This window comes from Cyprinus carpio, chromosome A14, assembly GCF_018340385.1.
Source record: "Cyprinus carpio isolate SPL01 chromosome A14, ASM1834038v1, whole genome shotgun sequence".
In the NCBI taxonomy this organism is placed as follows: domain Eukaryota; kingdom Metazoa; phylum Chordata; class Actinopteri; order Cypriniformes; family Cyprinidae; genus Cyprinus; species Cyprinus carpio.
The window spans coordinates 29,775,413-29,793,424 of NC_056585.1; the positions used below are offsets into that span (position 1 = coordinate 29,775,413).

Genomic DNA, 18,012 nt, shown 5'->3' on the forward strand with positions numbered 1-18,012 from the left:
ATTAACCTCAGGATGACAGAAGACTTTGAGTTAACACAGTTTTGAGTCTCAGACAAAACACGTCTTCTGACAGGATCTGGTAAAAACACTGGATCCAGTATTCCTGTCATGGAGATTTCATCTTATGTTTTTGACGCAGTCTTCAGGATGTCGGCACAATTCTGGCACCAAAAAACAAAAAAAACAACAACCCTATGCTTTTACTTTTTTCTATGCATTAACATTAAGTTCTCAAACTTACTGAAGACAAGCAAAGAGTCAATAATAAAATAAGAACAAAGAAACTAATTACAGGAAAATAAAATAGAACAAAAATAGAAATTAAATAAACAGTGCTTTAAGTTTTGTGGATACCCTGAAAGGAATTTTCACTCTGACATTCAGGTAAATTTCACTACGTAAATGTAATAAAGCAATCAATAAAACACTGCGACAATCATCCAGAACTGATATTGTTTTTGATCTGAATAATGACTCTATTGTCTTCTGTAGAGCTGCTTTACAGCTGAAACTGAGTGAATCTTACAACATTAACACTCTTAGTTTCTGTTTATTTCTGTGACGCTGCTTTGAAACAATCTGTATTGTATAAAGCTCAGTGCTGGATGAAGCATCTGAAAGCCACACTTGAGTAAAAGTACAAGTAAAATCAAAATAGAGAACCATAATGAACAATAACATGGAGTCACAGAAATGTATTTCAAACTCTTCCACAGTTCTGCTTCTGTCTAGTAAATGATGGAGCCAGAACAGCATGAACATGATCAAATTTAGATCAAACCCAATCCAGTGTCACATGATGCAATACAGTCTTCCAGATCCATAAACTCCTATTTGAACTGGCTGAATGTGACGTGAATCACAATAATAACATTATTATTAACAATATTAAGCCATTTAACATTAGTGATTGTTTAGGAACAGTCTTAAGGTGTGGTTGTTTGTAGAACAAAATCAACTCTACCTACCACATTATGAATGTTTGGCAAACTAGGTACCACTAATTCATAAGTGCACAGATGTCCCCTTTAGATCAAACCCAATCCAGTGTTATATGCAATACAGTCTTCCAGATCCATAAACTCCTGAAATGTACTGCAGTGGCCAGACAGTCCAGGATTTGAAAGCATGTCGATGATCTTTTATGATCAGTAAAGACCACTTTAACCTTCATGACCAACCATCCTCCCAGCCATCAGGAACATGTCACTTTCCACAAGAATTTGAGATCTGACTCTCTCTCAAATAACAAGCTTGTGTCTGTGTTACCTGAAGAAAGCATTGAAATTCAGTATTTTCCTCACAAGAACTATACCTGAATTGGCCATTTTAGAAATGTTCACTTATAAAATGAATACAACAAAACATTCATATTGATTTGTTATATTTTTGTGTGCATGTCAACATTGTCATTGGAATCAAACATCAGTGACACTTCCTTTGATACATCACTAATGAATGTGGCGGCATCACCTTAAACATGACAGTAAGGGGTTAGTTTACCCACAGATAATGAAAATAATATTCTCTATTGCATTGTATATTTTTAAACCTTTAAAAGTCCCACTAAATTGCCTTGAAACACTGAATTTCATTTGAATTGTTTGGTTGAATGGATAGGAAATTTGATTAGAAGAAATTTTATTGATGGAAGTGAGAGACTGTTTTGAATCACATTAGCTTTTAAATAACCTTGAGGCTAACGTACCAATACTAAAACACAAAACATTCATTTTGATTTCATGGAGACTACAAAGGCAATGCTTTTTCAGTGAACATACCAGGCATCACATAAATTAATATTGTGCACTACCATTGTTATGTCCCAGGCCTCTGTGGCTCTCTCCGACGGCCACCGGAGGGCACCCTTAATCGCATGTCTTTCCCCACTTACAACTGTTTCATTTGCCAATTCCGGAATGTGTCCGAGCATTCCGCCAGCGGAAAGGAGGCAGGAGAGTTAATCGTGCTACATCAGGGTCACAACACCCCTGCCGAATATACACTGGCTTTTCGAACCCTCGCTGCTCAGACGGGCTGGGATGACGAACCTCTTCGGCTATTCTACCGTAAGGGACTCAACCATGATCTACAGTCTGAACTAGCCTGCAGAGAGGAAGGAAAGACTGTGGAACAATTCATTGACCTAGCTATTCGTCTGGATAACCTGATACACTCACAACACACTCATCGGAGGTCACCCACCCAGTCAGTCGCACAAGGAGGCATCGAACCAGAAGCCATGCAAATCAGCGCTACTCAACTATCCACTGAGGAGCGTGAGAAACGCATCCAATAACATCTATGTCTATACTGCGGTCAGGCTGGTCATCTGCGGGCTTCTTGTCCCACTCGGCCTCCTCGTCGAGATGCCACCGCAGTGAGTGCTAGCCTTCATTCCTTTGGGGTACCGGTGGCTATTATCACTGAGGGGAGGAAATCTGAGAACATAGCCATGATAGATTCTGGGGCTGCCAGGGAATTTTATTGACATATCTTTTGCTGAAACTCATGACATTCCTCTCCTTTCATGTGAATCCCAGGTGGCAGTGGCAGCGCTAGATGGGTTCAGGGAGTATTAAATACATAACGCCAGAGATCCATCTTCAAACTGGGGCTCTCCACACAGAGGCCATTAGATTGTTCGCCATTGAATCACCCCAGAACCCCGTCATCCTGCGACTACCCTGGCTTGAGAAACATAACCCACGCATATCATGGTCAACTCAGGAGATCGTTCAGTGGTCAAGTTACTGTCAAGACCATTGTATCACCACATGTCAACCATTCACTCAAACCCTGTGACCTGTTAAGCCTGCCAGTTGAATATCAGGATTTATCGGAGGCCTTCAGCAAAGCCAAAGCTTCCACGCTTCCCCCTCATCGACCCTGTGACTGTGCCATCGACCTCATCCCAGGTTCTACTCCTCCCAAGGGCAGGATTTTCCCACTCTCTCAACCCGAATCTGCGGCCATGAAGAAGTATATAGAGGAGGAACTGGCCAAAGGCTTCATCGTGCCATCTAAATCACCAGCTTCAGCAGGGTTTTTCTTCATCAAGAAGAAGGATGGAAGTCTTCGGCCCTGCATTGACTATCAGGCACTCAACAACGAGATCAGTATAAAGTTCCGCTACCCATTGCCTCTGGTTCCTTCGGCCCTGGAGCAGCTCCACAACGCCAAATACTTCACTAAATTAGATCTACGCAGTGCCTACAACCTGATTCGCATTCGCAAAGGGGATGAGTGGAAGATGGCCTTCTCGACAACATCTGGGCACTATGAATATTGGGTTATGCCGTTCGGACTTGCCAACAGTCCTTCTGTGTTCCAGGCCCTCATTAATGATGTCTTCCGGGATATGCTTAACCACTGTGTGATCGTCTACATTGATGACATCCTGATCTACTCCGAATCCTTGGAAACCCACGTCAAGCAGGTCAGAGCGGTCCTTCAGAGACTCATTCAGCACCAGCTCTATGCTAAGTTATACAGAAACAGAAATTTCAGTGTAGTAGCTGCACCTCTCACCACACTGTTGCAAGGGGAGGGGGTAGCCATGGATGAGAAGAAGGTCAGGCAGAACAGAAATTTCAGTGTAGTAGCTGCACCTCTCACCACACTGTTGCAAGGAAAGGGTCAACATCTTAAATGGACACAGAAATTTCAGTGTAGTAGCTGCACCTCTCACCACACTGTTGCAAGGGAAGGGTCAACATCTTAAATGGACACCTTCCAGCGAAGAGGCTTTCCAGCAGCTCAAACAGCGGTTCACGACCGCTCCCATCTTACATCATCCCGATCCGGAGCTGGAGTTCACAGTGGAGGTGGACGCATCCAATACGGGCATCGGCACTATCCTCTCACAACGGCACGGTAATCCACCTAAGCTGTTTCTATGTGCTTTCTTCTCTCGCAAACTCAACCCTGCCGAGAGAAACTACGATGTGGGAGATACAGAACTATTAGCCATGAAGGCGCCGTTTGAGGAGTGGCGTCATTGTCTGGAGGGCGCCAAACTACTATTCCTCATACTCACCGGCCATCGCAAATCTGTTCCGCCAAGCGTTTCAATCCCAGAGAGGCAAGATGGTCTCTATTCTTCTCTCGATTTGATTTCAAAGTAACCTATCGACCTGGAGCGAAGAACAGCAAAGCAGACTCCCTGTCACGACAGTTCGATCACCTTCCCAAGTCCAAGTCTGTTGAACCCATTCTCCCCTCCACAGTTATCCTAGCACCTATCCAATGGGACATCATGACAGAGATCTCAGAAGTGCAGGTAAACGACCCTGTTCCTGCCAAGTGTCCACCCAACTGTGCCTATGTCCCTACCAAACTCCGTCCACGAGTAATACAGTGGATACACGAATCTCCCAGCGCTGGTCATCCTGGCATCTATGCCTCCATTGAACTTGTGGCCAATCGCTTCTGGTGGTCCTCACTTCAGGCCGACGTTACACAATTCGTACAAGGCTGTGTCACTTGGAACATCCTCACAGTCCTCACATCAGCGACCAGCCGGTCTGCTCCAGCCCCTGGCCATTCCCCAACGACCATGGTCTTATATTGCTATCGACTTTGTGACTGATTTACCCAGCTCCAAGAAATTCACAACTATACTCACCATTATTGACCGCTTCTCAAAGGATTGCCATCTAGTTCCTCTCCCCAAGCTGCCTACAGCCTTTGAGATGGCTGAAGCCCTGCTACAGAATGAGTTCAGGTTCTATGGTCTTCCTGAGGACATCGTCTCGGACCGGGATCCACAATTCACTTCCCGGGTATGGAGAACAATCTGCCAACAGCTCAATATCAATGTCAGCCTTACCTCAGGATATCACCCCGAATCCAATGGCCAGGTAGAGCGACTCAACCAGGAACTTTCCCGCTTCCTCCCCACCTACTGTCACAACAACCAGGCCGACTGGAGTCGTTATTTTCTGTGGGCGGAGTATGCCCAGAACTCTTTCCGAAAGCCTGCCACTGGTCTCACTCCTTTCCAATGTGTACTTGGCTTCCAGCCACCACTGGTTCCCTGGGCTGGTGAACCCTCTGAAAAAAAACATATATATATAAAATGGGAAAATGTACCTTAAGAATAGTCAATTATCAGCAATTCAATAACTATAAACACAAAATTTACAGATGCATTCTCTCTCTAATGCACAATTTTCAATGTGCAAAGCCAAAACTTGAAGTGGCATCATAACTCCACATTTTTTACAAACTGATTTGGGCATCTTCTCAAATTCAGCTGCATGTGAGGGCGGTGGTAAAGTGTCTTCTAGCGGTACAATGTAGAGTGTGATCTTGCCATTGTTAGATGCTGTTTTTAAAGACTTTGCTGTGTAGCCCTCAGACTCAGGTGGCACCAGTCACTTTTCTTTGGCCACACCCACCTTGTTTTTAAAGAAAATAAACTATTTTTACATTGACATATTCTGATTAACAAGATTCTAATGAAAAACATGAAAACACAATTAATGCATTGTGAAATACTGACAACATGCTGCTTTTATTAAGTAACACTTTGTCATTACACTTTAAGTAGCAGAAGGATATAAACGTGCGATTACAATTACTAACAAAATGCAATGAAGCTTATCAAGCAACAGCTTTATAGCAAAGCCAAGCACCAGACAGCTGCTTCAGTTTGTGAAACTCCTCTTCAAGGACACTGAAGGTGACAAAACACAAAATATAGTGTCATAAATGCACAAAACGTTCAGTGTTGTACATGTTATATTCTTTAAAATATCAAAATATTAAAAACATTGCTAGATGATGTTTTGTTAACTGACATAATTCTCTGAAAATGGTCTGTTATTAATGGGAGGTTCTTGAAGGGTATGAAGTTTAGTTTAAGTTATGAAGTGTTGTTCAGAACTCATTCTGTAAGTGTTGGATGTCGTGAGGATTTTTATTGGTTTAGTTACAGACTGAAATCATTCTCATGTGATCTTTATTCAGTGAATGTGATTAATCACTCATGGATGTGATTGACAGTGTGAGCAGCAGAGGGAGCCACAGTCTCACATCACACTGACACTTTACCACGGTAACCATAGTAACAGCAGACACACTGTATCAGCCTCCACTGACAGAGAAAAGAGCAAAATCACACAAAGATTCTCCAGCACCTGATTTTATGTTGATTTTAGTTTTAGTTTTAATGTTTTTGTATTTAGTTATTTTACAGTATTAAAACTGAACACAGTTACAAGGTGAATGATTCTAAAAGAAACAAACACACTTGGATAATTACAGACACTGACATCCTTCACCTTCATATTGATGCATTATTAATATTAATTTTAATTTTAATTGGTTTTCATGATTTTTCAATGGAAAGTCCAAAAACATCCACTAGAAATTTTGTAGAAAAAAAGCAAGAACAAAATCACAGAAAGATTCTCAAGCATGTTAAACCGTTGATTGCGTATTTCATTTACTATGATTTTACTGTGTGTGTGTGTGTGTGTGTGTGTGTGTGTGAGAGAGAGAGAGAGAGAGAGAGAGGCTATACAGGAGCAAGAATAAGGAAGCTGCTTTACACACGTCACTCAAACACAGAACCAGGAATCACGTGATTTCAGGGAAAGAGAAACTGAAGTGTAGTTGAGCTGTTGTGTGTTTGTGTCTCTGTATTCATGCAGTAAAATGGCAGAAGCCAGATTTTCTCAGGATGAGTTCTTGTGTTCAGTGTGTCTGGATCTCCTGAAGGATCCAGTGACAACTTCCTGTGGACACAGTTACTGTAAGATCTGTATTACAGACTGCTGGGATCAGGAGGATCAGAAGAGAGTCTACAGCTGTCCTCAGTGCAGACAGACCTTCAGGCCAAGACCTGCTTTATCTACAAACACCATGCTGGCTGAAGTGGTGGAGAAACTGAAGAAGAACAGACTCTCTGCTGACTGTGACGCTGGAGCTGGAGATGTGCAGTGTGACGTCTGTAGTGGAAGAAAATACAGAGCTGTCAAGTCCTGTTTGGTGTGTCTGAACTCTTACTGTCAGAATCACCTCGAACAACATGAGAGTTGGTTTAAAGGAAAGAGACACAATTTGACTGAAGCCACTGGACGACTGCAGGAGATGATCTGCCAGAAACATGAGAAGCTCCTTGAGATTTTCTGTCGCACTGATCAGAAATGTATATGTGTGCTGTGTACGGTTATTGAACATAAAAACCACGACATTGTATCAGCAGCAGACCAGAGGACAGAGAAACAGGTATTTAACACTAGACACTGATGAAATATTGCTGACACTCGGTTCATTTGTGTTTATATCAACACCATATTAACAATCTTTCATAAAACAGACCTTGATTAAGCAACATAAAATAATGGAGTGAACTATTCACCGCTTCTTTGACAAAATATATAAACTTGCATCAGTCAAACTGCAGAAACACTGTCAGTGTGAAGCTCTACGTCTGTGTCAGTTTCACTTTTATAATACTTACACTTACAGTACAGTGTGAAACAGGCCTTGATCTTCATGATAATTCATGTATGATTGTAACTCATCATCACTTCTGGAGTTTGAACCTACAGCTGTTAGTTATCAGCTCATCTTTTACTGGATTCATCTGTTCACATGATGATTTAGTGCAAGTAGTTTTCTGTGAGATTCACTATCATCTGTTTGTCCTGCAGAAGCAGCTGAAGGAGATGCAGAAGACGTTCCAGCAGAGAATCCAGCAGAGAGAGAAAGATCTCCAGCAGCTGAGAGAGACTGTGGAGTCTCATAAGGTGAGTCTGGAGAAGAAGAGAAGTTTGTCTCCGTCTCAGTTCAGACTCACTGAAGCTGAATCACTGTGTGTCCTAACAGCGCTCTGCACAGACAGCAGTGGAGGACAGCGAGAGGATCTTTACTGAGCTCATCCGCTACATTGAGAGAAGCCGCTCTGAGCTGATACGACTGATCAGAGATCAGGAAAAGACTGCAGTGAGTCGAGCTGAAGAACGACTGGAGCGACTGGAGCAGGAGATCAATGATCTGAGGAGGAGAGACGCTGAGCTGAAGCAGCTTTCACACACACAGGATCACATCCAGTTCCTGCAGGTAACACAGATCTAGAAGAACAGGATCATAGTGGACTTGAGCAGATCCTGCTGTGACAGAGACTCACAGAGAAACATTTCATGAGTGTCTTATTATATAATCATCAGTCAGACTCTCATCTGATCATCTTCTTCTGAAAGAGATACAGCTAACGAATGGCTTTCAGCTCTGGAAATCTCTTAGAAATCTTTTCTCTGAGCTTTTTCTTCTGGAAGATACTGTATATTTAGCTGTCAAACACCACTAGCGCCACCAACTGTTCAAAACTTCACTAACATTTCAACTTTTTCCTCATTTCTCCTTCTGATTTATAACTCTGTAGACTTTCCAGTCTCAGTCTCTCTCAGCACCTACTGAATCTACAGACGTAAATGATGATTTCTTCAGTTCTCTCTTCTCTTTTGATGTTCTGAGAGAATCTGTCCATCAGCTGAGAGACAAACTGGAGGATTTCTGCAAAGAGCAGCTCAAGAAGATCTCAGACAGAGGTAAAGTCCTGCAGATTCATCTGCTCTCAGAAACCAGTCCATCATCATCTCATATCATGGAGAACATCATATTAGAAATGTGTTAGAAACAGATACAGGATCATGAGAATCACACAGTTCATGTCTGTTGATTTCCACAGTCACATTCAACAACATTGATCACTGGACCAGGATGGACTTCCTACAATGTAAGTCAGTAAGAAAACCAGCAGAAAAACTCTCTGAGTGTGTTCATGTTCTTCCTGTAGAAAGAGAAAGAAGAGTTTTATAACTGATGATGTAAATGATGATTTACACAGATATCTGCTCATCTGTACTGAGACATTGATGATACACTGAACATGAAGAGTGCAGCTACATGAAAAGATCAAACAGATTCATAATTCCTGATTCTGATGTGTTTTATCTCCATCAGATTCCCATCAGCTCACTCCGGATCTGAACACAGTGAATAAACTCCTCAGACTGTCTAAGAACAACAGAGTGATTACTTTCACTAACACAGCCCAGTCGTATCCTGACCATCCAGACAGATTTGATGTAAGGCAGGTGTTGTGTAGCGAGAGTGTGTGTGGACGCTGTTACTGGGAGCTGGAGTGGAGTGGAAGTGTGTTTGGTGGTGTGTGTATATCAGTGTCATATAAGAGCATCAGCAGGAAGGGACGGCGTAATGAGTGTTTGTTTGGGTATAATGATCAGTCCTGGAGTTTGATCTGCACTCCCTCCAGATATTCATTCATACACAATAACATAGTGACTGTTCTCTCTGTGAAGCCCATCAGCAGTAGAATAGGAGTGTATGATGATTATATCAGTAGAATAGGAGTGTTTGTGGATCACAGTGCAGGAACTCTGTCCTTCTACAGCGTCTCTGACACAATGAGCCTCATCCACACAGTCCAGACCACATTCACTCAGCCGCTCTATCCTGGGTTTGCTTTTGGTTCTGGATCATCAGTGAAACTGTGTTGATGAATCAGAATAGACTGACGAGAGATTCTACCCATAATGCCCTGAGCTGCATGATGAATCAGTAACAGTGAGATGTTATAGAGTCTCTTCTTTTCTCTTCATGACATTAATACTGCAGCTGAACTTCTGTCAGTGAAATAACAGTCAGAATAAATGTGTGTAATAAATCCTCATATAGACAGTATAGCAGCACACTTCCTGCTAAACACACACACACACACACACACACACACACACACACACACACGCACACTTCCTGCTAAACACACACACACACACACACACACACACACACACACACACACACACAGCAGCTTCTCTGAATGTCATATAATCGTAATATTGTTTTATGATTGTGTGGTTTTACGTATATTTCTCTTCATGAGTAAGAGATCAGAGAATGTCTCCAGGTTTTTAACGTCACATGATCATGTTGTGAAGCAGAAATTTTCCGTTACTTTTGGTTTGATATAATAACACTTGTTGATGAAATCTGAGCATTGAAACATACACAACTAATATTATTTTATAAATCTTGCCCATTTGATCATCACTTGTCTCCTGCGTTCTTCTCTTCCCTGGATTCCTCTGTTAACCTCAGGATGACAGAAGACTTTGAGTTAACACAGTTTTGAGTCTCAGACAAAACACATGTCTTCTGACAGGATCTGGTAAAAACACTGGATCCAGTATTCCTGCCATGGAGAATTCATCTTATGTTTTTGACGCAGTCCTCAGGATGTTAACACAATTTTGGCACAAAAAAAACAACAACAACCCTATGCTTTTACTTTTTTCTATGCATTAACATTAACTTCTCAAACTTACTGAAGACAAGTAAACAGTCAATAATAAAGAAACTAATTACAGGAAAATAAAAAAGAACAAAAATAGAAATTAAACAAAGATTTTGCAGATACACTGAAAATAATTTTTACTCTGAAATTCAAGTAAATTTCACTACGTAAATGTAATAAAGCAATCAATAAAACACTGCGACAATCATCCAGAACTGATATTGTTTTTGATCTGAATAATGACTCTATTGTCTTCTGTAGAGCTGCTTTACAGCTGAAACTGAGTGAATCTTACAACATTAACACTCGTAGTTTCTGTTTATTTCTGTGAAGCTGCTTTGAAACAGTCTGTATTGTATAAAGCTCAGCGCTGGATGAAGCACCTGAAAGCCACACTTGAGTAAAAATACAAGTAAAATCAAAATAGAGAACCATAATGAACAATAACATGGAGTCACAGAAATGTATTTCAAGCTCTTCCACAGTTCTGCTTCTGTCTAGTAAATGATGGAGCCAGAACAGCATGGACAGGTGAGGATCTTTGTAGATCTGTCTTAGAAACAATTCTTCCTGAGTAACATTTATGCTAAATATTAGAAAATTGATGAACTGGCTGATTTATATGACGTGAATCACAATAATAACATTATTATTAAACATATTAAGCCATTTAACATTAGTGATTGTTTAGGAACAGTCTAATCAGGTGGGTTTGTTTGTAGAACAAAATCTGAACTCTACAATCTAGCACATTATGAATGTTTGGCAAACTAGGAATCTTACACTAATTCATAAGTGCACAGATTGACCCCTTTAGATCAAACCCAATCCAGTGTCACATGATGCAATACAGTCTTCCAGATCCAAAAACTCCTGAAATGTACTGTAGTGGCCAGACAGTCCAAGATTTCAAAGCATGTTGATGATCTTTTATGATCAGTAAAGACCACTTTAACCTTCATGACCAACCATCCTCCCAGCCATCAGGAACATGTCACTTTCCACAAGAATTTGAGATCTGACTCTCTCTCAAATAACAAGCTTGTGTCTGTGTTACCTGAAGAAAGCATTGAAATTCAGCATTTTCCTCACAAGAACTATACCCGAATTGGCCATTTAGAAATGTTCACTTATAAAATGAATACAACAAAACATTCATATTGATTTGTTATATTTTTGTGTGCATGTCAACATTGTCATTGGAATCAAACATCAGTGACACTTCCTTTGATACATCACTAATGAATGTGGCGGCATCACCTTAAACATGACAGTAAGGGGTTAGTTTACCCACAGATAATGAAAATAATATTCTCTATTGCATTGTATATTTTTAAACCTTTAAAGTCCTCACATTATCAACTCCTCTCTTCACTCTGGAACATTTCCCTCAGCATTTAAGCAGGCTCGGGTAAGCCCACTGCTGAAGAAACCATCTCTAAATCCAGCACTTCTAGAAAACTACAGACCGGTATCCCTTCTTCCATTCATTGCAAAGACACTCGAACGAGCTGTGTTCAACCAGCTCTCTATGTTTCTTGTACAGAACAACCTCCTGGACAGCAACCAATCTGGCTTCAAAAGTGGCCACTCAACTGAGACTGCCCTGCTCTCGGTTACTGAAGCCCTGCGACTGGCAAGAGCAGCTTCAAAATCCTCAGTACTCATTTTGCTGGACCTGTCTGCTGCTTTTGACACTGTTAATCACCAGATCCTCCTATCCACCCTCAGAAAGATGGGCATCTCTGGAACCGCACTCCAGTGGCTTAACTCCTACCTGTCTGATAGATCCTTCATGGTGTCTTGGAGGGGTGAAGTTTCTAAGTCACAACAACATGCTACTGGGGTTCCTCAAGGCTCAGTACTTGGACCGCTTCTCTTCTCCATCTACATGACGTCATTAGGATCTGTCATTCAGAAGCATGGCTTTTCCTATCACTGCTACGCTGATGACACTCAACTCTACTTCTCATTCCAACCAGATGACCCGACGGTAGTTGCTCGCATTTCAGCCTGTCTGAGTGACATTTCTAGCTGGATGAATGACCATCACCTTCAGCTCAACCTTACTAAGACTGAACTGCTGGTGGTTCCAGCTAACCCATCGTTTCATCACAACTTCTCTATACAGCTGGGTTCGTCAACCATAACTCCTTCCAGGACAGCCAGAAACCTAGGAGTTGTGATGGATCATCAGTTAAGCTTCACAGACCATATTGCTACAACGACCCGGTCCTGTAGATTTGCCTTATTCAACATTAGGAAGATTAGACCCTTCCTGTCAGAGCAATCCACCCAACTTCTTGTCCAAGCTCTTGTTCTCTCCAAACTGGACTATTGCAATGCTCTCCTGGCGGGCCTTCCTGCATGTACTATCAAGCCTCTACAACTGATCCAGAATGCAGCAGCGAGGGGTGTCTTCAATGAGCCGAAAACATCCCATGTTACTCCTCTCCTCATCAGGTTACACTGGCTACCAGTAGCCGCTCGCATCAAATTCAAGGTACTGATGCTTGCCTACAAAACGACCACTGGCACGGCGCCAACTTACCTAAACTCACTAGTTCAATCTTACGCACCCTCCAGAAGTTTGCGCTCTGCAAGTGAACGACGCCTTGTGTTGCCATCCCAAAGAGGTTCAAAATCACTCTCACGGACTATTTCCTGGACTGCTCCCAGCTGGTGGAATGACCTCCCGATCTCAATTCGAACAGCTGAGTCTTTACTCATTTTCAAAAAAACATCTAAAGACTCATCTTTTTCGCCTGCACTTAACCAACTAATACTAGTACTTACCTTTTTTTCTTTTTCTTTTCTATCATATGCCAAAAAAAAAAAAAAAAAAAAAAAAACCCTGGCTACGTGTTCTGTACTAGACTAACTGAGACTTGTCATAGCACTTGTATACCGTTGTTGTTTTCTCGTTGATCTGATTGTTTCTACTGTTCTCATTTGTAAGTCGCTTTGGATAAAAGCGTCTGCTAAATGATTAAATGTAAATGTAAATGTAAATGTAAATTGCCTTGAAACACTGAATTTCATTTGAATTGTTTGGTTGAATGGATAGGAAATTTGATTAGAAGAAATTTTATTGATGGAAGTGAGAGACTGTTTTGAATCACACTAGCTTTTAAATAACCTTAAGGCTAACGTACCAATACTAAAAACACAAAACATTCATTTTGATTTCATGGAGACTACAAAGGCAATGATTTTTCAGTGAACATACCAGGCATCACATAAATTAATATTATGCACTACCATTGTTATGTCCCAGGCCTCTGTGGCTCTCTCCGACGGCCACCGGAGGGCACCCTTAATTGCATGTCTTTCCCCACTTACGACTGTTTCATTTGCCAATTCCGGGATGTGTTCGAGCATTCCGCCAGCGGAAAGGAGGCAGGAGAGGAGTTAATCATGCTACATCAGGGTCACAACACCCCTGCCGAATATACACTGGCTTCTCGAACCCTCGCTGCTCAGACGGGCTGGGATGACGAACCTCTTCGGGTATTCTACCGTAAGGGACTCGACCATGATCTACAGTCTGAACTAGCCTGCAGAGAGAGGAGGAAAAGCTGTGGAACAATTCATTGACCTAGCTATTCGTCTGGATAACCTGATACACTCACAACACACTCATCGGAGGTCACCCACCCAGTCAGTCGCACAAGGAGGCATCGAACCAGAAGCCATGCAAATCAGCGCTACTCAACTATCCACTGAGGAGCGTGAGAAACGCATCCGATAACATCTATGCCTATACTGCAGTCAGGCTGGTCATCTGTGGGCTTCTTGTCCCACTTGGCCTCCTCGTCGGGATGCCACTGCAGTGAGTGCTAGCCTTCATTCCTTTGGGGTACCAGTGGCTATTATCACTGAGGAGAGGAAATCTGAGAACATAGCCATGATAGATTCTGGGGCTGTGGGGAATTTTATTGACATATCTTTTGCTGAAACTCATGACATTCCTCTCCTTTCATGTGAATCCCGGGTGGCAGTGAATCAGAATCAGAATCAGAATCAGAATCAGAATCAGAAAGAGCTTTATTGCCAAGTATGCTTGCGCATACAAGGAATTTGTTTTAGTGACATAAGCTTCCAGTACACAAAAGACAACAACACACAGTCAAAAAAATAAAAAATAAAAACCCTTTGCAGATAAATAAGTGTATAAACAATTGTGCTATAAATGATAATGGAATTGGATTGAGTAAGATGCAGGGATGTACTAGGATGAAGGGGTAACAAATAAATATAAGGATATTGCACATTTTTATTGTATAAGTGGGGAACATTTAACTGTTCATGAGGTAGATTGCCTGGGGGAAGAAACTGTTCTTGTGCCTGACTGTCCTGGTATTTGCGGCTCTGAAGCGCCGGCCAGATGGTAAGAGTTCAAAGATGGGGTAACTTGGGTGTGAGGGATCCAGAGTGATTTTCTGAGCCCTTTTCCTCACTCTGGATGTATACAGTTCTTGAAGGGTGGGCAGGGGAGTACCAATAATCCTTTCAGCAGTCCGAACCGTTCTCTGTAGTCTTCTGATGTCTGATTTTGTAGCTGAACCAAACCACACAGTTATTGAAGTGCACAGGACAGACTCAATGACGGCTGAGTAGAACTGTTTCAGCAGCTCCTGTGGCAGGTTAAACTTCCTCAGCTGGCGAAGGAAGTACAACCTTTGTTGGGCCTTTTTAACAATGGAGTCAATGTGATTGTCCCACTTCAGGTCCTGAGAGACGGTGGTTCCCAGGAATCTGAATGACTCCACTGCAGCCACAGTGCTGTTCATGATGGTGAGTGGGGGGAGTGCAGGGGGGTTTCTTCTGAAGTCCACGATCATCTCCACTGTTTTGAGCGTGTTCAGCTCCAGGTTGTTAAAAGACTGCACCAGACAGCCAGCTGCTCAACCTCTTGTCTGTAAGCAGACTCGTCACCGTCCTGGATGAGACCGATGAGTGTGGTGTCGTCTGCAAACTTCAGGAGCTTGACAAAGGGGTCTTTTGAGGTGCAGTCGTTGGTGTACAGCGAGAAGAGCAGGGGGGAGAGAACACATCCCTGAAGGGCACCAGTGTTGGTGGAGCAGCTGTTGGACATGAATTTCCCCAGTCTCACTAGCTGTTGCCTATCTGTCAGAAAGCTGGTGATCCACTGACAGATAGAACTAGGAACAGAGAGCTGGGTCAGTTTGGTCTGGAGGGATGTTGGGATGATGGTGTTGAAAGCCGAACTAAAGTCCACAAACAGGATCCTCACATAAGTCCCTGTTTTGTCCAGATGTTTGCAGGATGAAGTGCAATCCCATGTTGATTGCATCATCCACAGACCTGTTTGCTCGGTAAGCAAACTGCAGGGGGTCCAGTAAGGGTCCAGTGATGTCCTTCAGATAAGCCAGAACCAGTTTTTTCAAACAACTTCATGACGACAGATGTTAGAGCAAAAGGTCTGTAGTCGTTAAGTCCTGTAATCTTGGGTTTCTTTGGAATGGGGATGATGGTGGAGCGTTGAAGCAGGGAAGGCACTTCACACAACTCCAGAGATCTGTTGAAGATCTGTGAAAAGATGGGGGCCAGCTGGTCAGCACAGGTTTTCAAACAGGCTGGTGTACCCCATCTGGGCCTGGTGCTTTTCTTCTTTTGTTCTTCCTGAAGACCTGGCGCACATCATCTTCACAGATTTGAAGAGCAGGAGGTGTGGAGAGGGGGATTGCAGGAGGTGTTAACGGTTGTGTAGAGAGATGGTCAGGAATGGGTGTTGGGGGTTTCAAATCTACAATAAAACTCATTCAGGTCGTTAACAAGTCATTGATTAGCCTCAGTGCAGGAGGATGGTGTCTTGTAATTAGTGATGGGCTCTCAGTCCACTCCACACTGAAGTTGAGTCGTTGGAAGTAAACTGGTCTTCTAACTTTTTAGCGTAGGTCTTTTTAGCCGCTCTAATCTCTTTGTTCAGTGTGTTCCTGGCCTGATTGTACAAGACTCTGTCCCCATTTCTGTAGGCATCCTCTTTGGCCTGACGAAGATGTCTGAGTTTTGCTGTAAACCCTGGCTTATCATTGTTGAATGTTAAATAAGTCCTGGTAGGAATGCATATATCCTCACAAAAACTAATATATGATGTTACGGTCTCTGTGAGTTCGTCCAGATTGTGGGTAGCAGCTTCAAAAACACTCCAATCAGTGAGGTCAAAACAGGCTTGTAAATCCTGCTCTGTTTCGTTGGTCCATCTCTTTACAGTCTTTACTACAGGTTTAGCAGATTTAAGTTTCTGCCTGTAGGTTGGTATAAGATGAACCAGACAGTGATCAGACAGTCCCAAAGCTGCTCGTGGAACAGAGTGATATGCATCCTTTATTGTGGTGTAACAGCGATCCAATATATTAATGTCTCTGGTGGGACATGTAACATGCTGTCTGTATTTTGGCAGTTCACGGGAGAGATTGGCTTTATTAAAGTCCCCCAGAATGATTAAAACAGAGTCCGGGTGTTGTTGTTCTGTCTCTGTAATCTGGTCAGCGAGTTTCGTAAAGCCAGACTTACGTGCGCTTGCGGAGGGATATAAACACTCACCAGAATGAACGAGTGAAACTCCCGCTGGCGAATAGAACGGCTTGCCAGTTAATGAAGAGTGTTTCGAGATCTGAGCAGCACATCTTCTTTAACAAAGTTACATCTGTACACCACCGTTCATTGATGTAAAAGCATGTCCCGCCGCCGCGCGATTTCCCCGTTGATTCTGCGTCGCGATCCGCTCTGAACAGCTGAAAGCCCGGCAGATGGAGCGCACTGTCCGGTATGGCGTCATTGAGCCAGGTTTCCGTGAAACACAGAGCAGCAGAGTGTGAGAAATCCTTATTTGTCCGAGAGAGCAGAAGGATTTCGTCCGTTTTGTTGGGTAGAGAGCGGAGATTTGCCAGATGGATGCTAGGCAACGGCGTTCGAAATCCGCGCTTCCTGAGTCTAACGAGCGCACCCAGCTCGCTTCCCCCGTTTGCGCGTCCTGAAGCGTTTGATCAGCGCCGCTGCTCCGCCGACAACAACGTTCAGTAAAACGTCTGAATAATTGAAATCCGTAAAAAGATCTTGTGGTGTGTTCTGCCTAATGTTCAGCAGTTCTTCCCTGGTGAAACTGATCGTGTTTGTTAACACAAAAAACAGGAAAAACGAACAAAAACAGTACAAACACTGGAGAGCCAAGCACTGAAGCAGCCGTCTGCGGCGCCATCGAGAGTTTACACTGGCAGCGCTAGATGGGTTCAGGGAGTATTAAATACATAACGCCAGAGATCCATCTTCAAACTGGGGCTCTCCACACAGAGGCCATTAGATTGTTCACCATTGAATCACCCCAGAACCCCGTCATCCTACGACTACCCTGGCTTGAGAAACATAACCCACGCATATCATGGTCAACTCAGGAGATCGTTCAGTGGTCAAGTTACTGTCAAGACCATTTATTCACCACATGTCAACCATTCATCAAACTCTGTGACCTGTTAAGCCGGCCGTGAATATCAGGATTTACGGATGCGTCAGCAAAGCCAAAGCTTTCAGGCTTCCCCCTCATCGAACCATTGACTGTGCCATCGCCCCTCATCACAGTTCTACTCCTCCCAAGGGCAGGATCTCTCTCTCAGCCAAAGCTGCGTCCATGAAGAGTTATATAGAGCGGAACCTGTCCA

The 18,012-nt window shown here is 42.9% G+C and overlaps 1 protein-coding gene across 1 annotated transcript; it reads left to right on the top strand.

Moving 5' to 3' along the window:
* Window positions 1–6,648: 6,648 nt before the first annotated feature.
* LOC109048511 (tripartite motif-containing protein 16-like) lies at window positions 6,649–9,533 on the top strand. The gene is made up of 4 exons (XM_042770572.1): window positions 6,649–7,236; window positions 7,665–7,715; window positions 8,683–8,749; window positions 8,977–9,533. The coding sequence occupies exons 1-4, from the start codon at window positions 6,664–6,666 to the stop codon at window positions 9,531–9,533; spliced, it is 1,248 nt and encodes a 415-aa protein (XP_042626506.1). The 5' UTR covers window positions 6,649–6,663.
* The last annotated feature ends 8,479 nt before the right edge of the window (window positions 9,534–18,012 follow it).